Source organism: Balearica regulorum, chromosome 15 (assembly GCF_011004875.1).
Source record: "Balearica regulorum gibbericeps isolate bBalReg1 chromosome 15, bBalReg1.pri, whole genome shotgun sequence".
NCBI classification, from domain to species: domain Eukaryota; kingdom Metazoa; phylum Chordata; class Aves; order Gruiformes; family Gruidae; genus Balearica; species Balearica regulorum.
Window position 1 is genome coordinate 1,063,888 of NC_046198.1, and position 25,037 is coordinate 1,088,924.

Below are 25,037 nucleotides of genomic sequence, written 5' to 3' on the forward strand. Positions count from 1 at the left end.
CCAGAGCCCGACGTCTGCCACTGGGAAGTCACATTGCATCCACATATGCTTCCCAAGCAGGCTCCGCAGCGCGGCGTTATCAAGGATGCCACATCCCATTAGTAAAGATCCCTGATGGAGTGTAAAGCTCAATTAGAAAAGCCATAATCAACGCTGTTACAGCCTATATTTAGCTGCTGCTCGGCATTTTGGTAGAAAGGAGAGCACATAATCGAGTCTTGACAAGGGTGGAAAAATCCTTCTGGCTGCGCGCAAGAGCTCAGGCAGGAGCCCAGTGACAGCTCCATCGCTCCCAGTCCGCGGCCAGATGGGGAAATGCGAGAACAGTCACCAGGGCCCAGTCCCCTGCCACCAGCTCTGGGGACAGCCGCAGGGCACGAGATGGTTGTGCCAGGCAGGGTGCATCCCCCACCCGAGCCACAGCCCGTGACGCCCGAGGGACACGGGCGCTGCTGCCCGGGCTCTTCCTGAAAGCAAACGGGCTAACAAACACAGCCACCGTGACCAAACCGTGTCCGTGTCCGGCACCTTCCCCGCAGTGACGTCCTTACCCGATGGCTTCTCCATCACCCCGGGGAAAGAGAGGGGAAGGGCTGAGCAGAGATAAAGGGAAAGGAGGGAAAGAGAAAAGGCTGAGGTGAGTTACACCAGGCAAAGACAGGTCCTGCATCCCTCCTGCAAGCAGCTGCACACGCCCCAGCCTGTCCTCCCTGCTTATTCCGATACGGGAGAAGTTGCTCTCCGGAAGACACTTCCCAGCCCAGCCTGAAGCCTTATTTTAGTCTCATTTTGAAAGAGAGAGGACAGAGCCTCCGCCTTACTCAGGGGAAGGATGGAGGAGTCACCACGCCAGCCACAGCAGAAATCCAGGTTCACAACAGAGACAGCAAGCGGGAGGGACAAACAACCCTAAACCCGCTACTCGCAGAATCCAAAAAGCAGCCCGATAAGCCTCTGATTTACATGGTGAGCCAGAGACCCTCCCGTGCCCCTCCTCAAAATGCCTGAGGACGGTGACCCTCCGCAGACGCCCTGTTCCTGGCCGGGGGGAAGCCCTCGCCCTGCCGCAGCACCCACTCTCAGCGGCTCTTGGATAAACCCGAGCGTGTGCTATGTTAATCCAGCTCCCCCCAGTCTTCCCAGAGCCAGGCTGCTCGTGGAAAATGGGAAGGAGAGAAGGAGGGAGCAAGGCTAAAGAGGGAGAGGGGCAGAGCAGCGGGGCACCAGCTGCTCCAGACCTCGCCTGCCTGCTCCGGCGCTGTGGCTTGGCGACAGCCATACGGCCCAACACGCCAGGCCATTTCCACGCTCCCAGGGGGACAATGCGTGTCCCAAAGAGCTCACAGCCCCAAAAGGCAAATAAGGATACAAAAAAAAAAAAAAAAAAAAAAAAAGATGGAGAAGCCAGATGGCTGCTCCTCCTCCTGCAGGACGGCACGGCATTTCGCAGGTAACTGTGGCTGGCTCCTCTACACCCTCAGTCAGTTAGTTCACTAAATCTGCCGAGCGAAGGAAGCTTACAAAGCTGAAAGTTTGGGGAAGAACGGCTAAATGAGGTGCTGAGATTAGCCCAGGCCTGATGGAGGACAGCAGGGAGAGGGGCCAGGAGAGCCCGGTTATTGCAAAGGGACACCACTCCCAGATCTTCCCAGCCAGCGGCCGCTCCTGCCTGTAAAACGCCGCTCAGCCTGCTCCTCCAAGGAGGTGTAACTTAGCAACCTGACCTTAAAAACTCGGCAAAGGTTTCAGCTGGATTCAGGAAAACGAGAGATGCTACAAGCCAGGAGGAGCAATTACCCACCACAACCCTCTTCTGGTACCGGGGCAAGGGCAGACAGGCGTCTGCTCGGGGAGGAGGGCCAAGGCGGCGTGCACCTCCTCTGCAGCCTGAACGGGCACAGCCTCTTGCCACAAGCAATGGCTGCAAAATTGGGAAAATAAAAATAAACAAAAATAAAACATCCACATCCATTCCTTGAAACAGCAGGGTGTCTTTTGCAGAGACAGGCACAGGGGTACAATGTGTATCCCAAAGAGCTCACCATCCCAAAAGGCAAATAAGGATTAAAAAAAAAGAAAGAAAAGAAAGAAAAAAAAGAAAGAAAGAAGTGGAGAAGCCAGGGCAGGAGGAGGTTTCCCAGTGGTGCTCAGCTCCACAGTGCAGGGTTTATCTTTTAGTGCCTCACCCCCATTTCTGTCCGTGCCCAGCCCGGTGCTGCGGGAAGCGGCCGGGAGCAGAGCGGGATGGCAGACACCCCGCCAGCCTCCAGCACCCTGGGCCTGCACGGCACTCACCAGGTGCGAGCTCTGCTACGGGGAAGAGGAGATAACCGGTGGTCCACGCAACGGACAGGAATGGAGGAGAGCAGACCGCAGCAGGAGACACAAAAACATCTGCCTGCAGCTGGTTTCTGCGGAGGGGCTCTGCAGGCAAAGGCAGCAGCAGGAGAGGTGAAGCAGCGGAGGCTGCGAGTGCCTCAGAAGCTGTTTCTGGACAGAAGCACAAGGCGACAGCAGCAGCAGCCTCCGCGCTGCGAGTCAGCATGGTCCAAAGCCCAGAGCAGCGACAGGGCCCCGCGGAGGGCAGGGAGTGAAGTTTTAGGGGGTACACAGCAGCGGGGAAGCCTAGAGAAGGAGTCTGAGAGGAAGTGACACAACCGGGTAAAACACAGGGTGACCTCAAAAAACAGAGCGCAGGGATTTAGGAAGAGTATAGCCTTCACAGGGCATCTGCGTGTGTGCAAGTCGCCTTGGTTTGCTCTGGAATCCTTATCAGGTGCTGGCAAACCCGTGAGTCACTGGTACCTTTCCAGCGGCCCTGTGAATTGCAAAGCCGGGGAGGGGGGGGGGAATCACTGAGAAATCTTCCCTTCGCATTTGAAAAACTCCCAAACAGAAAACCTTTTCTCGCTGCCCAGTATACGTATCTGAGCTAACTATCCAGCAGCCGACGCAGAAGCCGCAGACCCGCACCAGTTCCCACGTCATGTGCAGCAACAATCCACCGCTTCCTCGCGGCAGGACCCCCCCGTCACGCAGAGCCACGTTTTTAGCAGGAGAGAGGAGCAGCCAAGTCCACCGAGGGAGGCAACCATGCTAACAGAGAAGGCCGAGCATCGCTGCCCAGGACAGCCGAGCCCCAGGCACGGTCCCTCTCCCCAGCCCGCACAGCTCCTCTCCATCACCTGCAAGGCGCTGCTGCCACATCCTCCCCGCTCCCAAGGACGTCCCCGGAGCACAAGAAATTCAGACAGTCCTAGTCCTGTGCTGGGGACCACACAACCACGCTGCGTTCCTTCTTTTAAGTGTTTGGGACCAGAGAGGAGGCAGCAGCAACCCCTCCTGCTGCCTGCATGGAGCACAGCTGATGTCCTCATGCAGGAGGAGTTCAGCCATGTGAGATCCCTCTCCCCAGTTCAAGCCAAGCCTCCACAACTGTCTTCGTGTTGTTAAAAGGTAACAGGGGCTGAGGAGCAGAGGATGATAGCTGAAAACACAGCATCTTTTATCTGGCTGTGAAACAGTTTCAAAGCAAAACAAAAACCAAAACAGCATTCAGCTTGCAAGTTCAGAAAAGAAAAAAACCCAAACTATGTGAAGCTATAAAAATACCTTCCCTGGCTCAGCTGTGAGCTGGTAAATACCATGATTTCCACCAGCTGGTTTGCAAAAGCTGCCTCTCCTGCCATCTCTGCAGCTTGAAGTGCACCTCTCCATCAGGGGCCGTTGCCCAAGCACTGAACAAAACACCGGCCACAAGGGGATTGTTCCACAGGGGAACAATTGCTCCTGTCCCCAATTAGGACGGGCGACACGGGCTTCAGGAGGTGCAAGAGAGGATTTCAGACACCCCACATGCCAGGAAACACAGGGATGGCCTCAGCAAAACGTTTCAGAAGCGCTGGCCGGAGGAGGAGTATTCGGCACCCGTTGCCCCTCCGAGTCCAGCCATGCCCCGGGACCCAGCCCCGCTCCCAGCAGCCACCCTGCTGCGCTGGGGCTCAGTTACCAAATTTCCCAGGAAAAGGCCAAAAGTCATTTTCGTGGCAGCAGCTGCCTGCTGAGCCCTGAGCGCTCCGGTGCACGACAGCCGGTGTCACACCCGGCGAGCGCCGACACCACCGACAGCCTCTCGCCCAGCGGGCATTTGCTCAGCGCTAAAGACCTGCTGCCGCTCTGCCAGCGCTCCCCCCCGGCACCACGCCATCAGCCCAAGCCGGTCACCAGGCAGAGCCAGCCCCGGCCAGCCTCACACACCGCTTCAGGGAAACAGGGTAAAAACCACTCGTACTGCACATCGGCAGTTGTGAACCCAAGCACCAAGGCTGTGTTTTACAGACACACCTCCATTTCAGCATTCGCTTCAGTGTAATTGTTAAAAAGGGAAAAAGGAAATACTTTGGGGCCAGACACTGCTGTTCATTTCTTCAAAGTACGCTGGTTTCTTTCATTAAAGAACCCTTTTTTCCAGCTCCATTGGCAGCGAACCAAATCCCCGGCCAGCGGGGAGCTCTCCCCAGTCCCCCCCAGGGCTTTCCCCAGCTCACCTGCACCCCACAGGGGGTCACCCTGCCCCGACCGGACGCCGGCACACAGACACGCTCTGTCCCTGCGATGCCACAAGACCATCCCCTCCACGTCCCGCAGGGGAGATGAGTCCTGGGCACCCTCTTGCCCACCCGCCATGCTGACCCACGGACCATTAACAGGGGCGAAGCTGGCGCCGGGCTCTCGGGAGGCCGCTGGCAGAGGTGGCCAGACCTGCTGGAGTTTCGCTTCCTCAACAAAAACAAAGTCCAAAGACAGAAAGTCCCCAGGGCCAGGGAAAGAAGCAGAAACACTTAGGGAGTGTGAACATTTATCCTGCTCACAGAGCTCTGAGAAACAGGGAAAGAGGGCAGACGAAGGTGAACACGTGAATCCCGGCACGACAACGGAGCGGGCGAACACCCTCCCTCCCCGCAAGCTCGAGAGCATGACCTGCATCTTCAGTGACCAGCACTGTGAGCACCCCAGGGTCCCCGTGCTCGTAGCCAGGCTCTGCCGTCCGGGCTCCTGTGACACCAAGAGGACAGGCAAAGGCAGCCGGGATGCTCCTCAGGGAACACAAAAGGCTCACGGACAACTCTCCAAGAGAAAGAGGGCTGAGGCTGCACTCCCTGCCTTATTAAGAAGGGTATTTTAGAGGAATTAGGAAGCTCGCCTAAAGATGTTGCACACAAAGTCAGCTCACAAGCAGATGCAAGCGCCAGGGACACGCCAGTGACCAAACGTGGCCAGCCCCGAGGCAGGCGAGGGACAGCAAAACATGGTTGGGATGCAGCCGCTGTGCAGCAGGCACATTACGTCAGGGGACAGAAGGCGGCCCAGAGAAGAGTGGTGCAGACAATTACACAGTTCCTTGCTTTAAATGACACAGCTTTCAGTGCCATGCTGAAACCCATGTTTAAAGGTGGGGGAAAGCAGAGATGAGAAGGGGTGACGTGACCTGCCAAGGGCTGGGACAGAGCAAAAACCTCCCGCTTCCCGGGTTCACAAGATGCTGAACCACAGACTGTTGTGTACTGGCTCCCGCTTCTCTTCTGTGGCGATTACTCATCTCCTGTTTGCCCTTGAAAAATTTCAGAGACAAAAGCTAATGAAGCGCAAGTAACACGGAAGACAAGCATCCTGGCTCAAATTTTAAAAGGCTGCCTAAAGTCTAAGATAAATACTTAACTGCCTCCTTTACATTTGCAAACACCTTTCAGCAGGAGTGAAGAGGGTCCAGCAGGACTCCCAGCACCGCAGTAACCTCTAGCACCCACCACCCTCCTCTCAGAGACCCTGCGCCAGCACAAAATCATTCCCTGCAGCCGCCCGGCACGGCCCGACCCCTCCCAGGGATGCCCACCGGCTGCTCGGCCAAACTCCTGATCCCATTCCCAGTCTCATGACACAGGGCTGGTCTCCCCTGTTGCTTCAAAATCCGAGTCACGAGACAAAAAGCCGCTGAGATCATCTTGGAAAGGACACTGCCGCTCCTGACAAACACAGGGGTAGACCTTCAGGCATGAACTCTACGTGCTGCAGCACAGAAAGCATAAAGACTCCAGACATCTGCAGGGGCTGCTCGGTTTGTTTTAAATCCTGTAATTTCTGCAGCGTGACCAAGTTTTCCAGCACTTCAGGCTAACGATGGCAAAGCTGGCCTATTTCTGACTACTGACTCCTGGCAAAAATAATTATTTCATATGTTTGGGGCAAAAAAATCATATTTAGAATCACAGGCTTGGACAACATATTGTTGTTTTAAACCCTCCTGGGCACCATCTTTCACACAGAGCCTTAGGTTGGTTCTCATTTTCCTCTGAAGCACCAGAGCGTGAGTAGTACAAGGGGCAGGTCACCTCCACGGTCAGATGGACAACAAGCCCAATTCAACAAGACAGATTTTTATGCTCCCAACGTGTCACAGTAACATCCCTAAAAAAAAAAGGCTTTCGACGAAGGAGTAACGGATGCCGCCAGGAGCTGGGAGCAGAGCTTTCGGCCAGGGCAGGACCCCCTGCAACAGCCGCTCAGCTCTGCCCTCCCGCACTGGGGGGTTAGCGGGTTTTATCTGGCTTGCAAGGAAGAGCAAGGAGCCAACAGCCCAAAAATACCAGAAAGGACCCACTCCCGGTCTCGGCAGCAGGGCGCTGATCAGCCGCTGGGCTCGGAGCGGCAGCCCCGGCTGTGGGAGGGGAGGCCGGGCAGGAGCCCTCGGGTACGGGTTTCCTTCGGGGCAGGCTCACGTCTCGGTCCCAGCCAGCGCCTTGTACACCAGCACAGAGGGCAAGACGCTGCCCCGCCGGGCCGGGCTGCGGGTCCGTCCCATGGCATGCAAGGGAAGCCAAGCCCGAAAGCATCCTGTTTCCAAGCAAGAGCCCGGGCGCGGCTTTAGCCGCCAGGCTGTCCACGAGCAATTTCGGCTCGGCACCTGCTAAGGAAGGCAGAGACTGGTTCTGCCAGGGGAAGCACGTGCCTGCCGCTGCCCCTCAGGAGGAAAAACAGCCCCTAAAACCCCTCGGTTTGAACAAGCTCCCGCTCTCCCTACCTCTCTCTGGAAAAGACGAACATTAAAAGCCAGCACAGTTTCCTTCAGGGCCTCACAGCACACCCGCGCCGGGGGAGGAAGGAACACGCCTGCTGAAATCCACTTCTCCGGCGCCTCTTCTCCCTGCAGCGATCAGCCCTGCAGCCCAGCGCCGGGGCTCCGCTCTCCTTTCCTCCCCTGCACGACCACTTGCACCTAATCGAACAGCACCACGAGGGGTTAATAGCACCGTTACTGCAAATTGCCTTTATGCTTCGGTCACAGGATGTATTTTCGTCATGCGCTCCCCGATAACATTCTCCTACCGGCTGCTGGGGGGTTTGTGCGGGAGCAGGCTGCAGCCGTCCGCACCAGAGATGGAGGGAGGACGAAATCCCAAGCAGTCCAGCCCAGCCAACAACAGACTGGGAATTTCCTCAGCAGCAAGCCTTCCCAAGATAAAAATGGCCTCTGTTCCTCGTGAATATAAACATGATGTAGTTTTTACGCCTTTGGAAGGCCATCAAGGTGGTAGGAGTAAGTAACTCATGAGTTTCTATTGCTCCGAGTGGCAACCCCTTGCAACCCTGGGGGTGCCAGCCGCGGGTGTATCTCTGGAGACTTCTATAACGTGCACCAGGACAGAGACCTTCCATTATCTAAATTTTATCTATTTGTTCTTTAAAGCAACAGAAAAATGCACTGAAGCTTTCCAGTTTTTCACAAACATGGATTTGCAGCCAAAAAACGATGTAACAGAGGTGGTCACTGGAATTCTGTGCACAAGGTGGGCAGCAGCGGGCCTGGAGCTGCCGGTCAGCACGAACACCAGCTCTGGTGGCTTCCGAGCACCGAACACCCATGGGAGCACATGGGTGCTCTGGGCAGTGGTGCCCACACCCAAGGGGCTGCCTTGGTGGGGGGTGAGGGTCGGGGTTCTGCTCTGCTCCCCCCCATAGCCAGCTAACCAGAAGAAACTGTTTATTCCTTCCTGCATTCTTCCCCATCAAAAAATGCAAACTAAAAATATTCTGCATAAATTTGTATAATTGCCAACTATTCCTACAGGAGAAAAAACAGAATTTAAAAATTTAACTTTTCAATTATTAAAGACAGTATTCTGGTCTTCCCATTTGAAATATTCTAAATAGAAGTCTCCTTTTTTTTTTTTTTTCCTTTCTTCTCTGAAATGTTTCTCCCTGGGCTCAGAAAGTCTCCTTTGTCAACCCAGCCCCCGTCCCCTTCCCCTCCAGCTCTTCAGGAGCCCCGTCTCAGCCCACCTCCCGCAGGACAGCATCCACCGGGTGCTCTTGCAGGAGCAGCCTTCTCCTCCTGGGGTGGCTTGTTCCCCCAGCAAGGGGTTTGAAGGAAACACCCCACTCGCCAAACTTCCCCGCAGAAGGGTGCCAGGCTGGGCACAGCGCCGCTCTGTCTCTGAGTTCTCCCCTTCGTGTGGGGGTCACTTTTAGGAGGTCCTTCAGCATCCAAGGACAGGGTTGTTTGCAGGACAGGTCCTCCTCTGCTCGGCCTCTTGCACCAGGGCGCTGAGCATGCCAGCAGGGCGATGGGTAGACGATACTGTGCTCAACCCCCCCAAATCACAGTAGCATCTCCTCCCTGCTGCTCAGGGCTCTGCTTGCTGCCCCCCTGGACTCCCTGCGTGCCATTCAGCTCACCATCTCCTCGAGGCACACGAGGACACGGAGCCCCTTCCCTTCACCTCCAAAGGCAAGCGATGCCGACACAGCAAGGTATCTTGACGGCAGCCAACACCCCACCCCACCCCCCCGTAGCTCCCCTGCACCCAGCAGGGCCCCCCTCAAAACCCACTCCCAGCTGGAGAGCAGCATTTGCTCCACGAGTGGAGTGAGAAGAGCCCCCCGTGCCCCCCAAGGCAGGAGCCAGGCTGCTTAGCGTCCCCCACGCACCCCGGGGGCTGCCCTGCGCAGGCAGGAGTGGGCTGAGGAGGGCAAACAGGGACAACCTCCATTCAGAAATCTTCCCCCTGCCAGCCACCACTTTTATTAGAAGCTATTAAAATTCACATCCGCTGTCTGAAATCACTTCCTTTCCCTTCTCCGTGCACGAGTCCCGGTGTGTATTGCTGGTGCTTCTGTTTCCTACCTGCACACCCACCCAGCTGTGACTCAGTGCCAAAACAGTGGGTGAATTAGGAATCAAACAGTCTTTCTAGCAACCGTGACTCACAAGCCAAGGCTTTCTGCTGAAGGAGAAGTTTTCTGTAGTCATGCTACATATGTAATTCCCCTTAATACCAGTATAACTTCCCTTCCTCCCGCTACCCCATCCAACTACCGTTCCAAAATAAAGGATGACTATCCAGTTGTTTCTCCCCAACCCAGGCAAAGATTAGCTTCAGCTTGTGCAGAAAATAGCGGGCTCCCAACCTCACCTCCCATCCCAAAGATTAGCTTTAAAAGGAGGCCAGAAGCTAGACGTAAAGGAGGAACACCGGATGCAAACCACATCACTGGGCTTTACATACAACGTCACCCCAAAACCCAACAAGACGACACCAAGGGCTCAGGCGTGCTTTTCCAGTCCATCAGACTCAAAAAACTTGAACTCCCAGCCAGCTCCCAGGCCCACATGCGCCTGTGCTTTCACAGGAGAGATCTCAAACACGCCGCTACCTCCAGCCCCAAGAGTAGGCTTTTGGGGGGCAGCAAGAGGCGGAGCGGACGAGAGAAGGCAGGCATGCCTGGCTCCGTCCACACCGCTTCCCCCGTTTACGTGCTGGTAGCGTGAGAGAGCTGCAGAGCTGTGGCCAGCTCGCTGGGTGCTGGAACTGAAGGGCACCCACCCAGGCCTCCCCCCAGGGCACAGAAGCCTCCGTGGAGAACCAGGACACGTCAGGTTCTGCTGGACAGGCCCCTTGCAAGGACAGGTTTGATGGGAAAAGAGATTTCTTGTCCATACTGCTCCCCAAGCCCCTTCCTTCTAGATCACAGCCAGAGAGACACAAACAACAGGGGAGAGCAAAGCTAAAAAGCCTCTTTAGGTTTAATATGCAAAGCCCAGGCAGCTCAATCAAGCAACAAAAGCTAAATGTCATTTCCCCCCGTGGTACTGCCACTCTGCTCACAAAACAGAACCGTTTACGTCTGACGGCTTGTCATCTGTGTGAGACACCAGGGATGCGGCGCTCGCGCAGCCTGGGGAAAAGCTGACGCAGAGGAGAGGGGAGGAAGACTCGGTCCTTCTCCTCACCGCGCACGACCAGCACGGAGGGTGGAGGAGGCAGCTGCGAAATGCGAGAGCTGAAAGGCACCGGTCACGCCAACAGCCACAACCACACAGCACCGCGATGCCAGGTGAGGTGGGAAAGAGCAGCAGCAACGCTCCCGGTTTCTAATGAGCTTCACCCAACCGCACGCAAGCTGCGCTTGAGGACAACCACCCATCCAGCTGCACACCCTGAGAGCACCCTGCGACCCGCCATCGAGCTCCCCGACCAAGCATCCCTCCATCCGAAAGAGGCTGAAGTTTTCAGCTCCAACTCCTAAAGCTCCTCCTCCTGTTCTTGCACGGCCACGCAAATGACACCAGCTAAGTTGTAAAGATGCTGAGTGCCTGCTGCCTGCCACAGTTAACAGGATTGACGGGTGCTCAGCATGCCTGCAAAGCGGGCCACGCTCTGAGTCACTAACACTGGATTTAGGACTCTATTTCCAGCTCAGCCTGGTTAGGCATCGGCACAGAACACTTCCACGCAATAGCAATGGACATCAATTTTTTAATTTTTTTTTCATGGGTTACAATGATCTGTTTCAGAAAAAAATGCACACACGCATTTTCCAGTTGGCCTCCCAGCAGGCAAGGATGGCGTCAGAGCCGGGAAGTTTGAAATACAAGTGCCACCAACACCTTAGTTCCAGGTGGAAACTTTGCACTTAAGTCAAAACACTTCCAAGATTCTTACTTGGTTTTGCATTTAAAATGCAGGTATCTTTCCATATTGATATGTCATTTGGAAGCAGAAAGGTTTTGTTCAAAACACGTCAAAAAACAAAGTTGGAAAAGTCTGTCAAACTATCGGCCCCGTATGAGATGCCTCTTCAGGGAGAAAGTTTTGCCGTGCGTTAAAAGCCTCTCACCCAGCTCAAGCTGCAGGACACAGCACTTGGGAAAAACGGTCCACGCACATTTGCAAGATTAAGTGTTGCAGGTGGGTGCACAAGACACACCTGAGCACCCATCAGGGCGGGCAGATGGACGGAGGCTCCCCTGAAACTCCAGGCACTGCTCCACACACCCCGACCGGCTGCTTGCTCCATCCTACCAGCTCTCACGCCTACGTGCGTTTCAAACGGCCAGCATTGACTAAAAACTCCCAGACTGGGGCTCATCAGTCCCCAGCACCATGCCCCAGGCGATATTGGGTGACAAGTCCCTCCCACAGCAAGAGAAGATCAGGTTCGTGACCACCTGAGGAACTTGAACGTACGTAAGTCCATGGGACCTGATGAGATGCATGCCCGAGTCCTGAGGGAACTGGCTGATGTAGTTGCCAAGCCACTATCCACCATATTTGGAAAGTCATGGCAGCCAAGTGAAGTCCTTGGTGACTGGAAAAAGGGAAATGTTGGACCCACTTTTAAAAAGGGTAGAAAGGAGAACCCTGGGAACTACCAACCTGTCAGCCCCACCTCTGTGCCCAGGAAGATCAGCGACCAGATCCTCCTCGAAGCTCTGCTAAGGCACATGGAGGACAGGGAGGCGATTCCAGACAGCCAGCATGGCCTCACCAAGGACAAGTCCTGCCTGACCAACCCAGTGGTCTTCTGTGATGGAGTGACTACATCAGCAGACAAGGGAAGAGCTTACAGATGTCATCTATCTGGACTTTTGTAAGGCTTTTGACAGGTCCCCACAACATCCTTCTCAATAAATTGGACCGATATGGATTTGATGGGTGGACTGTTGGGTAGATGAGGAATTGGTTAGATGGTCACATCCAGAGGGTAGCAGTCAACGGCTCAATGTCCAGGCAGAGATCGGTGACAACTGGTGTCCCTCGGGAGTCTGGACTGGGACCAGTACTGTTTAATATCTTCATCAATGACAGAAAGCAGGATCAGGTGAACCCTCAGCAAGTTTGCTGACAACACCGAGCTGTGTGGTGTGGTTGACACACTGGAGGGAAGGGATGCTGTCCAGAGGGACCTGGACAAGCTGGAGAGTGGGCCCATGGGAAGCTCATGAGGTTCAACAAGGCAAAGTGCAAGGTCCTGCACGTGGGTTGGGGCAATCCCCAGTATCAGTACAGGCTGTGGGATGAAGAGATCAAAAGCAGCCCCAAGGAGAAGGACTTGGGGGTGTGGGGGATGACAAGCTCAACATGACCCAGCAATGTGTGCTGGCAGCCCAGAAAGCCAACCGTGTCCTGGGCTGCATCCCCAGCAGCATGACCAGCAGGTCGAGGGAGGGGATTCTCCCCCTCTGCTCCACTCTGGTGAGACCCCCCTGCAGTGCTGCGTCCAGCTCGGGGGTCCCCAGCACAAGAAGGACATGGAGCTGTTGGAGAGAGTCCAGAGGAGGCCACGGAGATGATCTGAGGGCTGGAGCACCTCTGCTATGGAGACAGGCTGAGAGAGTTGGGGTTGTTCAGCCTGGAGAAGAGAAGGCTGCGGGGAGACCTTAGAGCCCCTTCCAATCCCTAAAGGGGCTCCAGGAAAGCTGGGGGCAGACTTCTTAGCAAGGCCTGTTGTGATCGGACAAGGGGTAATGGTTTTAAAGTAAAAGAGGGGAGGTTCGGACTAGATATAAGGAAGAAGTTTTCTATGCTGAGTGCGGTGAAACACTGGACCAGGTTGCCCAGAGGTGGTGGATGCCCCATCCCTGGAAACACTCAAGGTCAGGTTGGACGGGGCTCTGAGCAGCCTGATGTAGTTGAAGATGACCCTGCTCACTGCAGGGGGTTGGACTAGATGAGCTGTGAAGGTCCCTTCCACCCCAAACCAGTCTGGGATTCTCACAGTGTCACTGTGATACACCCAGGATGACGCACAGGGCAGCCACACTCCAGTGACAGGGACTCTTGCAAGGCTGCGCTGTACGCCAGAGGTGGAAGACCTGCTGCCATTTTTCTCTCTCGCATGCTATGTGCGGCTAACACAGGATTTGTTCCTTCAGTGCAGTTTTCCAGCCCCAAAACTTGCCAGTTCCTCCTCTTCCCCATCATGACCGCATGCTTGAACACAGACACGCTGCCAGAGCTGAAGAGATATTTTTAAAACACTCAAAACGAACTAAGCACAATCCTGCCAGGAAAACATTGCCCGCTACCCCTGCCCACCCACCCACCTCAAAGCCCATCAAACTACAGAGCAAGGAACGTGGATCAGGGTACCAGCGTGGAAAATACCCCAAAGGAGGGGAGGTAACAGCTCCCTGGGCAGCTCCGGTCCAGCCTCCCACGAGGCCCAGGATGGGCTCCAGCTAGCCAGACACACCTCGAGAAATTCTCCTCGAGAAAGTCTCCTCGAGAAAGTCTCCAAAAATGGCTAACTCCGTCAGACGATGCCGGATCCTCATCCCCCCGGCATTGCCGCAAGCGCTCAGATCTCAGCCCAGGACTCTGCCAGGCGAGCTCGCTGCTAAGCAGCCTTGGCTGACACCAGCAGCCTGGGCAGGCAGCAGCCTGCTTCCGAAAACTTTGGCTCATCCTGGAGCCTCCCCCAGCACAAGCGCAGAGCAAGGCCGTTTTCTCAGCCCGGTTACAAGATAATAGCCTTCTCGATTTTCTGATCCACGTTCAAAAGCTGCAGGAACCCAAAATTAGTTGTCCAGCCCTTTCAGTTTAAAAATAGCTAACTAAATAGATGAGCTATTTTGTATAACCTCTCTTTTCCTTTCATTACTCCTCCGTGCCAGAAGCAGATCCTCTCTACCCATCCTGCCAACACGCAGAGAGCCGGGCACAAGCACCTCGAGGTTGGCACCGTAAGATAATACAAAGAACAAAACCCCCGAACATGAGCAAGCATCCCCAGCCCCCCCCGTCCTTTGCCCACGGGCACCTGCACCCTGTGCTGGGGAGAAATCAACCCCTGCGATGATCCTCATCCTGCACAAAGCGGTACAGCTCCAAAACCAGTCAAGCTGAGCCTTTGGTTCATCCGTCAATGCTGCTACTAGATTGAAAAAAGTTACTGCAAATCAATCACATGCTTCCCTGAGATCGGCCCTGGCTGGTACGTTTATGCTCAATCACTCCACCAGTATGAACTGCATGCTGGGGCCGCTCTGGTGCCCAGCTCGTCACACCTGGAGCCTCTCCGCCCCTGGAGATCGAGTTAATAACACGGGGCCACTATGCCACAGCACAGCATCCGGCCTCCTGCTGAGCGCAGCTGGCAAGTCTCAGGTTGGAAGAACCTCCTGCTGACACAACAGCAAAGGTGTAAATCACGACATAGCTGGGCGCCACGGGTCACGGCACAGCCGGAGGGCACGAGGCATGTCGGAGGCTGAAGAGCTCCTGGAAGCAGCAGGTTTGCCCAAAAGCACCTAAACATGAGGTAACACGATGCTATGGCTGGGCTCCCCTCTTTTGCGTACAGGTTTGAGCCCACAAATTCCCAAATCCAGCAGACTTACTCAACCCGCCTCATACGCGTTGCTTTATCTGGAGGCGTAGTTTAAAAATGCAGGCATAGTACTTAAGACCATAACTACACACCTGCTAATATCCGTTAGGTCCTGTGAGAATGTGTGGGACCACTATATTTAGAATTTAATAACTCCAGTTAGCACATCCTCTTTGCTGAGGACCTGCCTATGTTTGCCGTGGTCCCAGGGGACCGCATGGCTTTGGGAAGAGCGGTGGGAGCCCAGCTGCCCTGAGCCACGCGAAGGCCAGGGCAGGGCCTGGGATGCAGGATCTCCAGTACCTCCGTATACACGGAAACGTGGGGTCTGAGCATCTTTATTCCTCATTTAATTTGCCCACATTAGCACAGAGAAATTAAATAAAATTAGCAAGTTGTTCATCAGAGCTAGAAAAAGCACCGTATAGAGAAAGAACGCGGTCAGGCAGGGCAGCAGATGCCTTTCATTTGCTTTTGGATCCCAGCCGTAAAGCGTCTGGCTTTCTGGATGGCCAGCAGTCAGCGCAGGTTGGGCCAGGGGTCTCAACTGGGGCTTCTCAGTGTACAGCCATGGCGGGGCAAAGGCAGACTCTTAAGTAGCCTGGGTGAAAAGTGACACTGATTTCAAAAGCATCCCATGCTTCAATCAACACTTATTTTTACTTTCATAATCAACTGTGCGCAATCAAGGGAACGGGCTCAGTATCTGCAGGTGCACTCAAGCCCTGTCGCTGGGGAAGTCGGGGCACTGGGACACGCTCCGGGTCGGCCTGGACGGGCTGCCTGGCTCTGGGGACAAAACACGTGAAGGAGTGGGGAGACCGTGGCTCCAGGTGTGTCAGGCTTGGTGACACCGGTGGTACCATCCCGGTGCGTCTGGAAGCTTCTGCTTGGGGGACCCACATCTTCCAGCCCCACACAGGACAGAGCTTCAGCAGCCGAGACTGACACACGGTGAGCCACACTCCTGCACGAGGGAAGCACTTCCAACGTGCCCACACTCAGCATCCGCCAAAAAAAATTTGGTACACGAGCTACACGTCAGCAACATCGCTTGCGTGGCTAATGCCCCAGAGCTGGGAAGGTACAATGGCATCTCGCGTTACACAGGAAACCACCCAACTACCCCGAAACCACAAGGTCCAGGACCGTAGCACCCTGTGCATGGGGATCGCTACGGTGCGGAGCCCAGGAGCACCTCCTCACCTCCCTCGTGACAGACAGAGGCCAAGACGTGGCGCACACTCACTCTCCACGTGGCGCTCGGCTGCACACCAGCAAGCCACGTAAACACACCGCGCTCAGCGACACCTGAAGAACTGACCTTCCTCACACCCGGCTCTGGACCAGCACAGCGAAAACTGGCGGGCAGAAACCAGGGTTTCTGTCCACAATGCCAAGAAAGAGCAGAACAAAGCTCCTGGCTCAGCCACAAACATTCCTGCGTTTCTGGAGAAACCACGCTGCACTTTGAGCGAGCGGGGAAGAGGCGACCATCTCCTGTAACCGTCGAGTGAAGAGGAGACGGCAACGGCACGTCACATCTCACCATCTCAGCAACACGGAGAGCAGCAGGAGGGGCCCAAGCGACAGACCTCCAACTTTTTTGGTCTGCACAGATACTTTAATAACCTTTACAGAGTATGAGATGCTCGACAACCAGGGAAGGAGGTAAGTGGATATCTTAGTGCTATTTTTCCCTCCCATGTCCCCCTCACACCCCTACAGAACCAGGGAGGCACCGTGCGCAGGTCAGCGGGAGGATTTGGGGGGACACACTGCTCAGGCTGGTAACCCTCTGCCCCGCCATGAGCCTTCAGAGAGGGGAAAAGCCCAGAGCAGCATCCAGCGCCAGCCACGTCCTACCAGCTGCTCATAATATCCAAGGAGAGAGAAGCTGCCCAGGTAACAGAGCGATTTTCTTAAATGCAATACCTGCGTTCATGCTGCAAAACAAGGGCACGCGCACCCTACAGCTGGGGCTGGCCTTGCCACCTCCCGCGGTGACCCTGAGCACCCCGACAGCAGCATGCTCCCAGCAGATTTCCAGTCAGCCCAATGCCAACCCTCCTTCTCCCCAGCACATTCCCCTTATCCCTGACGATGAACCGTGTGTCTGTCTGCCCGGAGGAGCCCCTCACCATCGCACCACCGAGACAGCCCCCACCCCTCCCCGCCCCGTGCACGCCAGGAGGCTCCATCAGCCCCACGTACGCGCACGCTCTCAACTCCACCTGTGAAGCCGCTTCTTGTCGCCTGCGCGCTCGGGGATTTTTGCATGCGGCAGCGCAAGGGGCAGAGGGAAGGAAGGGCAGTTGCGGTACAATAACCTCACTGCCCTACGAGGATACAGTGCAGCAGCACAACACAGAAAGCGGAGGACAAAGGCAAGCAGGTACACGTGCACGCAGTCACCTAGCAGACGTCCGAGATGTGCCACCAACACCTGGGACGTGCCCTAGGCAGGGATACGGACGCCGGGGCGTGGAACCTGCTGGAGACGCCCTACGGCAATGAACCGCTCAGGAGCCCCAGAGAAGACAGAGGTGATGCTCCTGGAGCTCCTGGCTTGCTCCCAGCCCCCTCCCCAGCCCCAGGGGAGGTAAAGGGAAAGCAACACACCAAGGACTGCATCTCCCACCCCGCAGCCCCCCAGGCTCACACAGAGGCACCAGGACAGATGGGCCACTGCCACCCCATACCTGCACTCGGTGACACTACAGCAACAGCTCCCGCTCCGCCGGCCCCGCCACCCGGAGCGCAGCTCCGTCCTCGACTTCCTCAGGCTGAAGTACTCCGTCAGCTTCCCGAACGAAGCCATGGCCCCTGCGGCGTCCGAGCGCGCACCCGCCTGCGTCCCTGGGCGCCGGTCCCACCGCACGCTCATGCATGCTACACCCCAGCTGCGCTCGCTACCCGGCACGCTCCGTCAGCCTGCGGGACCGGGAAGGGAGCGCTGCGAGTCAGAGAGAGAGACAGCACAAGACAGGAGGAGTTTAGCCAGGAATTACTTGTTGGACAGTCCACGGCGCGCTCCTCAGCGATCCCTCGAATTTTGAGGGTAGGAAGCCCTGCCTCCCCGAGCCAACCGCAGGTGCCAGGCTCCACAAGAGCGGCTGGCGTCTGCACGCTTATTTAGTGTAATGCTGCAGAGCTGAATTAAGGCAGAGGGGGAAAAAAATATAATAACGCCTGCTGAAAAGGATCTCTCGGTAGTGATGGCACAGGTCTGCGAGCCCCCATGGCAAGCGGCCGCTTGGCAGACCTCTGGGGAGGTGGCCCAGGGCAGACGTGGTGGCCCTCGGTCAGGTGAGGGGATGCTGTCTTGATCAGAAAGCGATGAAAAACCCCAAGAAATGGGCTGTTCAGATGAATTTCCGAAGGGTCTGTTCTTACAGCGTACGGAGACCAGCACAGCAGGTGGAGAGGATCCCCGCTTGCTCTTCTTGCGGGTATTCAGAGTTCACCAGTTGTCCTCCCTCCCTGTTTCCCAAAGCAGACGGCACCCCTTAGCCTCCAGCAGCACCTACCCAACACGATTTTCCAGCCTGTCACCAGACACCTGAGCGCAAGGCGAGGGACAGACATTTAAAGCAAGTCTGATCCGGTTAGAGGTCACCTGCGGGCTCTGCTCCCCAAGCTCCAGCAGGCAGCAGGTGAAGGGATGCTGCGAACCCAAAGGGAAATCCTACTGCAAAGCTCCCCTAGTCAGGAGCACTTGTCTCTGCATCCTCAGTGCCTGACGCCAGCTGGGCGGAGGAAAAACAAGGGCTTCAAAAAAAAAAAAAAAAAATCTCGCTCCAGCCCCACGGAGCAAAGCCAGATTAAGTCAGTGAAGCGCATCCAGGGGAAAGGGTGTCTGATAGCAACTCCCAGCCATGCCGAGACCCCCTCAAGGAAACAGAAAAGAAAACCAGCATTAACTCAACTGGCAGACCAGCAAGCTACCTTCCAGTTCTCTTGATCCCTCCGTTGTGGATGCCATGTTAAAAAATAAACAAAAAAATCCATTCATTGCTATTTCCCTGTTTAGAGCCATCCCCTGCAAGCAGCCTGCTCGCAACGGGGGACGACCATCCGTTGCCGAAAACCTGCTGTGTGCCTTGCCGAGCCCCGCTTCCCTCCTCCCTTATTTTCTCCCTTTTCCTCTAGGTTCTGGTTCAGCTTCCCGCTCCGAATTAAATACCCGAAGCAGCCAGGTACGCTCCACAGAGCACGAGCCCCACAGCCCACGGTCACCCGGGCGGCCGCCAGCCCCCGCCGGCTGCTGGTGACTCTCCCAGGGACCGTCACCCCCCCTGCCCGTGGTTCCTTGGGGGGCTTTTAATTCGTTTGAACCGTCTCCGCTCTCTGCCTCCCCGCTCCGGGCGCTGACATTCATCCCAGCAAAACAGAGCGAACAGGCGCAAACCTGCGCACAAAGCGGGGGGCTGGCGATGCACCGGGGGGACCCTGCCAGCCCCTCTGCTGGGCAGGTACGCGGCCCCCCAGCACCTTCTCCCTCCCATTCACACATGGGGAGGGGAAGAGCTCAGGCTCGCTTCCCTCTCACAGCCAGGGAAAATAAAGCTGTCTACCCGCTGTTCTACACAGCCGCCCCCCTTCGTCTCCCACCTTCTCCCTCCGATGGGCTCCACCGCTGCCGGGGAGGGCTCCAGGGCGCTTCCTAAAATCGATTCGTTTGCGGAGGGAGGGCTGAGGCAGAGCATCCGCTCGCTGGCTCTTTCAGGCGCAGCGTGAGCCGGTAACACTGTCACCCCTCTTATCTCTCATCGGCTCCCCGTTACCAGTCGCGGTGAAATGCAACACGTCAAAGGAGGTCAGAGGAGCCGGAGGAGAGCGGAGGGGGCTGTGGGGAGGCAGCAGCCGAGGGGGAGACCAGCCAAGCAGGAGACAGAAGGGGACAACTCCTGTTTCCCTGCTGGAAAAGAGGAACGCAGCTGGGTTAAGGCACACGCATGCCTTCAGAGGAGGACAGCAGCGGTTACCTGGCAGAGATGATGCTATCTGCTCCTCAGCCGGGCAAAGGCAACACAGAGGGGCTGGGCTGGGCAGCAGGAGTGGGGAGTTAATTTGAATCCCTCTCTTCTCCCCTTCCTCCACCCTGAGGGGAGGGCAGAGGAGCAGCAATGCTGCCCCAGGGAGCCTCCTTTGGCATTTGCAAAGCAGCATTGTTTGGGGACAAAAGGGCAATTTGGAAGACTGTAGAAAAAGCAGGAGGAGGATCAGACAGACTGAGGGACACACTCCAAGGAGCAGGCCAGCCTTGCCCAGGACCCCGGCTGTGTGGGGGACACTCCTACGCTCCACATTTCTGCAATCCCCTCCTGGGCAGGCAGGAAGGAGCCACAGCTCTTCACAGGAGAGCCAGGCCTCCTGCCAGGCCGCGAAGCTTCCTTGGGAGCCCAGCAGTGCTGGCACTTGGAAAACAAGCAGGAGGAACCTGTGCCTTCTTGAGACCCCATGGCTGGCTAGCTGGGGGCAGTGGGATTCAAGGTACCAATGCCTGAAAGCCAAGACAACTCCATAAACGCCTCCACCTGTGATCAAAAAGTGATACTGAAGAGGGGCTTGCTGCCCCACAGCCGCCCAGGGCATCCCGGCCCCCAGACCAGGCTCACCCAGGACCCATCTGGCTCGAAGCAGAACCCGCGCTGGGGCAGAAGCAGCACAAGCTCCCGCATCTCTCCTTTGCATTTCAGTCTCTGCTTTTCCTCTGGTGACTTGGGGCAAGGGAAAGGCTGTCTCCTTTCCTCCAAGGCAAAGGAACAGCCCCCAGGCCCTTCCTTGCTCGAGGAATGAGTGGTCAGCCCTTCAAGATAGGGCTGTCACACGAACATCTCCCAGAGGAGCTCCGCGCCTTTTATTAAGCGGCGGAGGCAATCTGCTGAGATATTGCTGAAATATCTCTAATTTCACATTAACAATCTGCTGTGCTGGGGTTTGCAGCCATGTACTCAGTGATGCGAAAGTCAGCTTCCCACTTTCACTTACAAAGTGTTTCATTCTACTATTAAGTGAAACAGTAGTTTCATTTGCAGGAGACAAACTGATTTTTAAGAGGAGCTCTGGAGGAGACAGTTAAAGCAGAAATCAAAATCCACACAGCGCTGGGACTTTCCGTGTTGGGGTAAAGCAGAGCGCTGTCATACACATGGCCACCCCTGTGCAACCATCACTCTGACGTTTGTATAAGCATCTCACACCCTTTGTCTGCAGACATTTTGGGGGGAAAACCCCAAGTCATAAACACAACCATGTGGGTGTCCAGGTCCATCTCACACACTCCTCTACGGCCCAAGCAAGCATATGTGGAGACCAGCACTTCCCATTTCAAAACTCCCCAAACGCAGTGACGCCATCACAGACTTGGGAACCGGCTCCAGTCCCAGGTTCCAAACAACCGCGACACTTTTTCGAGCAGGAGTCCTAACAGCTACCTCAGCCATCTCAAACACCACAAGTCCTAGGGCTGCCCAAGCGCAGTGAACTGGAAAGCACCTCTGCCAGGTCCCCTGCCCAGCCAGCATGGTGAGACAAGCTGGATGGCACTGGAGGGTCACCATCACCTTGCACCATCCCCAGGAGACTCCTCGCAGCCCCCGGTCACTGTGCTCCTGAGCCCTGGGTGTGCAAACCCTATCTTGTTGCATCTTTGTGGCTTCCCCAGGCAGCTTTTATTCTGACTATGCTTCTCAAGCGTGGCTAGGCAGAGGCAGGGAGGGAGGAAAAGGGTGTTCTTCAGAGCTGACAGCTTCTGTCTGCTCCTATAGTGCCCCCAGAAGACTCCAGTACCGTTTGTCCAGGGCTTCAGTTTCACTCTCTCACGCCAAGGCGGCTCAACACGAGTTAAGCACACCCGCTCTCCCAGCCCCTGGCTCCTCTGGAGAGCTGCGTCCCTCAGAGCCACTCGTGAGCTGATGCAGAGCCCATCCTGCTCCTCCTCCAGCATTGCTTTCAGCAGCTCCTCCCTGCCCCGGGACCGCTGATGCTCACAAGTACCTCGCCTCCCGCTGCCTGGGGGAGATGGGCAAGACAGAGTTAAGCCATACTGGAAGTAGCCACGCCATTTGTACAAAAATGGCAAAACCTTGGTGTTTTAAGGCTCCCTTTCCATGTCACCCTTTCCCAGTCTGGCTGATACCTGGAGAGCAGCAACTGCTGCCTCTTCTGAGGTCCTCCAGCAATGCGGAGGATGGAGTCCAGCAGGATGCGTAAGTGGAGTCCCAGAGAGGAGATTCAAAATTAAAGCAGTGACAACAGCAGAACAGTCTAGAACAGCAGAAAGCCTGGCCAAAGGAGGAGCCAAAGCTCTTCTGCCTGCTCATCCTGAGGTGTCCCGTGGCCAAAGGGCAAACTTTCCCAGAGCACTGCTCAGGGGCAAAACAAGGACTGTGTGGGTCCTGGCACCCCAGTTCCCATCTGTTGTGGTCAGAGTTCCTCTCCCCCAGAAGGAAAAAGATCTGAGATCCCAACAACTGAGGGGCAGCTTCCCAATCCCCCAGGGAAGAGCTGTGCCTTCAGGTCAGGTTGGAGAGGATTTCTCATGACCCTCTTTCAGTGCCAGCTGAGGAGGAACTGAGAAGTTTGGCCTGGCTTCTCCAAGTTACCTGGGAAGGCAGCTGAAAGCACCATGGGGACCTCAAAGATTTCTCTGGGCAGGAATTTTCCAAACTGCTGAAAACTGGCCACTGAGGTCAGGCAGCAGCTCCCTGCCAAGCATCACATGAATGAAGTAAGCCAATAATGAAAAATTTTGATAATCACCATTTTTTGGAGGGCAAGGTAAGTTCTGAGCACTAACACTTAGAGTCTGGGAACTAAAATTCTTCCACCCTGTTTCTAAATACGCCCAGTGACTGAGCCCTCATTTTCCACAGCCAGCTAACGCAGCGTACCAGAGTGCCATCAACTGTTGCAGGACGGTTATAAAAAGAAAAGGGGAATACGTTATTTCACAGGATAAACAAAACCAATTATCACCATGTGCACACAAAGAAACACGTTAAATGCAAGTAGGACGTGATCTAAGAAACAGATATACAAAAGACTACCAGCAACTTTTCCATGTCCCCGAAAAGCCAAAAAAGCACACACACCCCTCTGCCAAAACAACACATTGCAAAGTTATACAAGAGCTCCACGGTCCCACGTCATTTAGGTTTTTATGAGGTTAAAATAATTCTGCATCCTAGCTGTAGCTGGAGCAGAAGACTGTTATCAGTGTGACATGGTGCATCATGCAAAACGAGAAATATAAAACCCCACCCATACCCCAAATCCAGCCCGAAGCAGCCACTGCAGCACCCAAGGTTGGCCACAGGCAGGACGTTTCCCCCACTCCTGCCTGCTCCCTCCATCCCCTCCAGAGGCACTCCGGGAGCTCAGCCCTCCTCCCCTGCTCCCAGCCCCGCTGGAGCACCCCACACCTCCAGCCGTCGAGCCACGGGGGACACTCAGAGATGCAGCAACAGAGCTGCTATACGTACGGAAAAAACAAACTTCAGCCCAGGAAGCTTGCCAAGCATCACCACAGGCATTCTGGTGAGGCCACGCGGTGCTGAGTGCAGACCCCTCCTGGGAGCAGAGCCGTGGCAGCAGCAGCAGCGCTTGAGCACACCCACGTGCTATGGACCCTCCTCGGGCGCCGGCGGCATTTGACAAAAGCGCATTGTGACAGCTCAGGTGGCCAGCGCCCAGGTGTGTGGCACTGCACGCCCTTCCTCGTGCTCCACACCCTTGCACTTGGCTTCTCGGGTGCTGGTGAAGCCTCAAACCTACCACAGCCAAAGAACAGGGTGCAGCAGGGCAGGGTGCGGGTCTGCCTCCGCTCAGGACAACGGGTGAGCCCCCCGCTCCTCTGCCTGCAGGGACCCCAGCCAGGGCACGCCGTGAGTCCCTGCTCAGCCCCCCCCAGCTCGGCCTCCTGGAGCGTCCTCCCAGCCGATCTGTGTGCATCCACAGCAACGCCAACGGGCCTGGGGGAAAGGAGGGAGCAGAACAGCATCAAACAGAAGACACACACACACCCCTCTGCTAAAACCAGTTTCGGGTCAGAGAACTTTTCAAGACAACTAATAGCTGCAAATACAAGGCTTTTTTTTTTTTGCTTTTGCACCATGAGTCAAGCAAACAACACGTCCGTGCTATGTGCAAACACAAGGCCACAGCGGCACCACAAACTGCAGGTCCGTGCTGTTGCCCGCAGCCCTGGCGAAACACGGCCTGAGACGTCTGGAGACCAGCTCCTCGAAACGGTGCAGCCCTGGGACTGACGCACGCTGACTGGCAGAGCTGTGAAGCCCTATGGAACCGCCACATTTTAATACAGCTGTAATAAAAAGCAGAGGATATGAGAGGATCTATAATTTCAGTCTAACTAGGCACTTTGCTTTAATTGTCAGATATATTACATTACATACAAATTTCAGTGCTGATACCTAGCATAAACCAGTTGCATCAATTTACTAATTTGCCTGGTGTATCGCTGCATTAGAACTCATTTAGCACAATTACTCTAATTCCAGCAGCAAATCCAGATGTGCCATTCTTGGCAACAGCATTGAATTACAGAGGGAGAGACTTCAAAGGCACATTCTTTTTGTAATTTGGGCCGCTCTCCTGTGCACAAACACAGAGAAGGGCAGGCACGGGGCACATTAAAGAGATGCACCGATATCTAAATGCAGCCCTGGGTGGTGGGAGCCTGGCTCCAGCCTGCCAAAATCACAGAATCATAGAATGGTTTGGGTTGGAAAGGACCTCAAAGATCATCTAGTTCCAACCCCCTGCCATGGGCAGGGACACCCTCCACTAGCCCAGGTTGCCCAATCCTCCCTTTGCTCTGACAAAGCAGGGACCTCAGCACCCAACTCCTCGCCCCACAGGGTGAAGCGCACGGGAGCCAAAGCACTCTGGTGCAAGTGAGTATTTACTTGAGTTTGGCTCAACGTTTGCATTCACGGAGAAGCACCAGGGAAGCAGAGGTGTAACCACCACCAAGAGCCAGCTGGTTCAGCAGCACGGAGATAACCACAGCCCCCACTGCAGAGACGCCAGCGCTGATCCAGCCACTCACCTGCAATGGCTCATCGGCATCTGTCCCTTTTCAGAGCAGCATGGGATGTGCATGCTCCTGAAATCCAATTCCCTTTTTAACCCCCCAGATTGATGGGAAATGCCAAGTTATTTCATCCCACTTAAAAAGGTTCTCCCCACACACAACACTGTGCGGTTAAATCAGGGCGCACACAGGGACTATTACCTCCCAACGGAGGAACATGCCTGGTGCCTGCTCCTTGATGGCAGCACAAAAACCTGGCTCAGGCTTGCAGGGGAAAGATAACGGCAGGAAAAAGCAGACAGCA

At 55.5% G+C, this 25,037-nt stretch overlaps 1 protein-coding gene across 9 annotated transcripts in view; it reads right to left on the reverse strand.

Annotated features, from left to right (window-relative positions):
* Positions 1-25,037, reverse strand: part of LOC104635985 (ankyrin repeat and fibronectin type-III domain-containing protein 1) — a 248,229-nt gene that overhangs the window by 176,933 nt on the left and 46,259 nt on the right. For 2 of the 9 annotated variants that reach the window (XM_075767240.1, XM_075767237.1), the window contains exon 1: positions 17,373-17,572. The exons of the other annotated variants lie outside the window; for them this stretch is intronic. In XM_075767240.1, coding sequence (XP_075623355.1) covers positions 17,373-17,557 — 185 coding nt within the window. In that variant the 5' untranslated portion in view covers positions 17,558-17,572. Of the gene's footprint in view, positions 1-17,372; positions 17,573-25,037 lie in introns of those variants that run through there. 9 annotated transcript variants of the gene reach the window in all.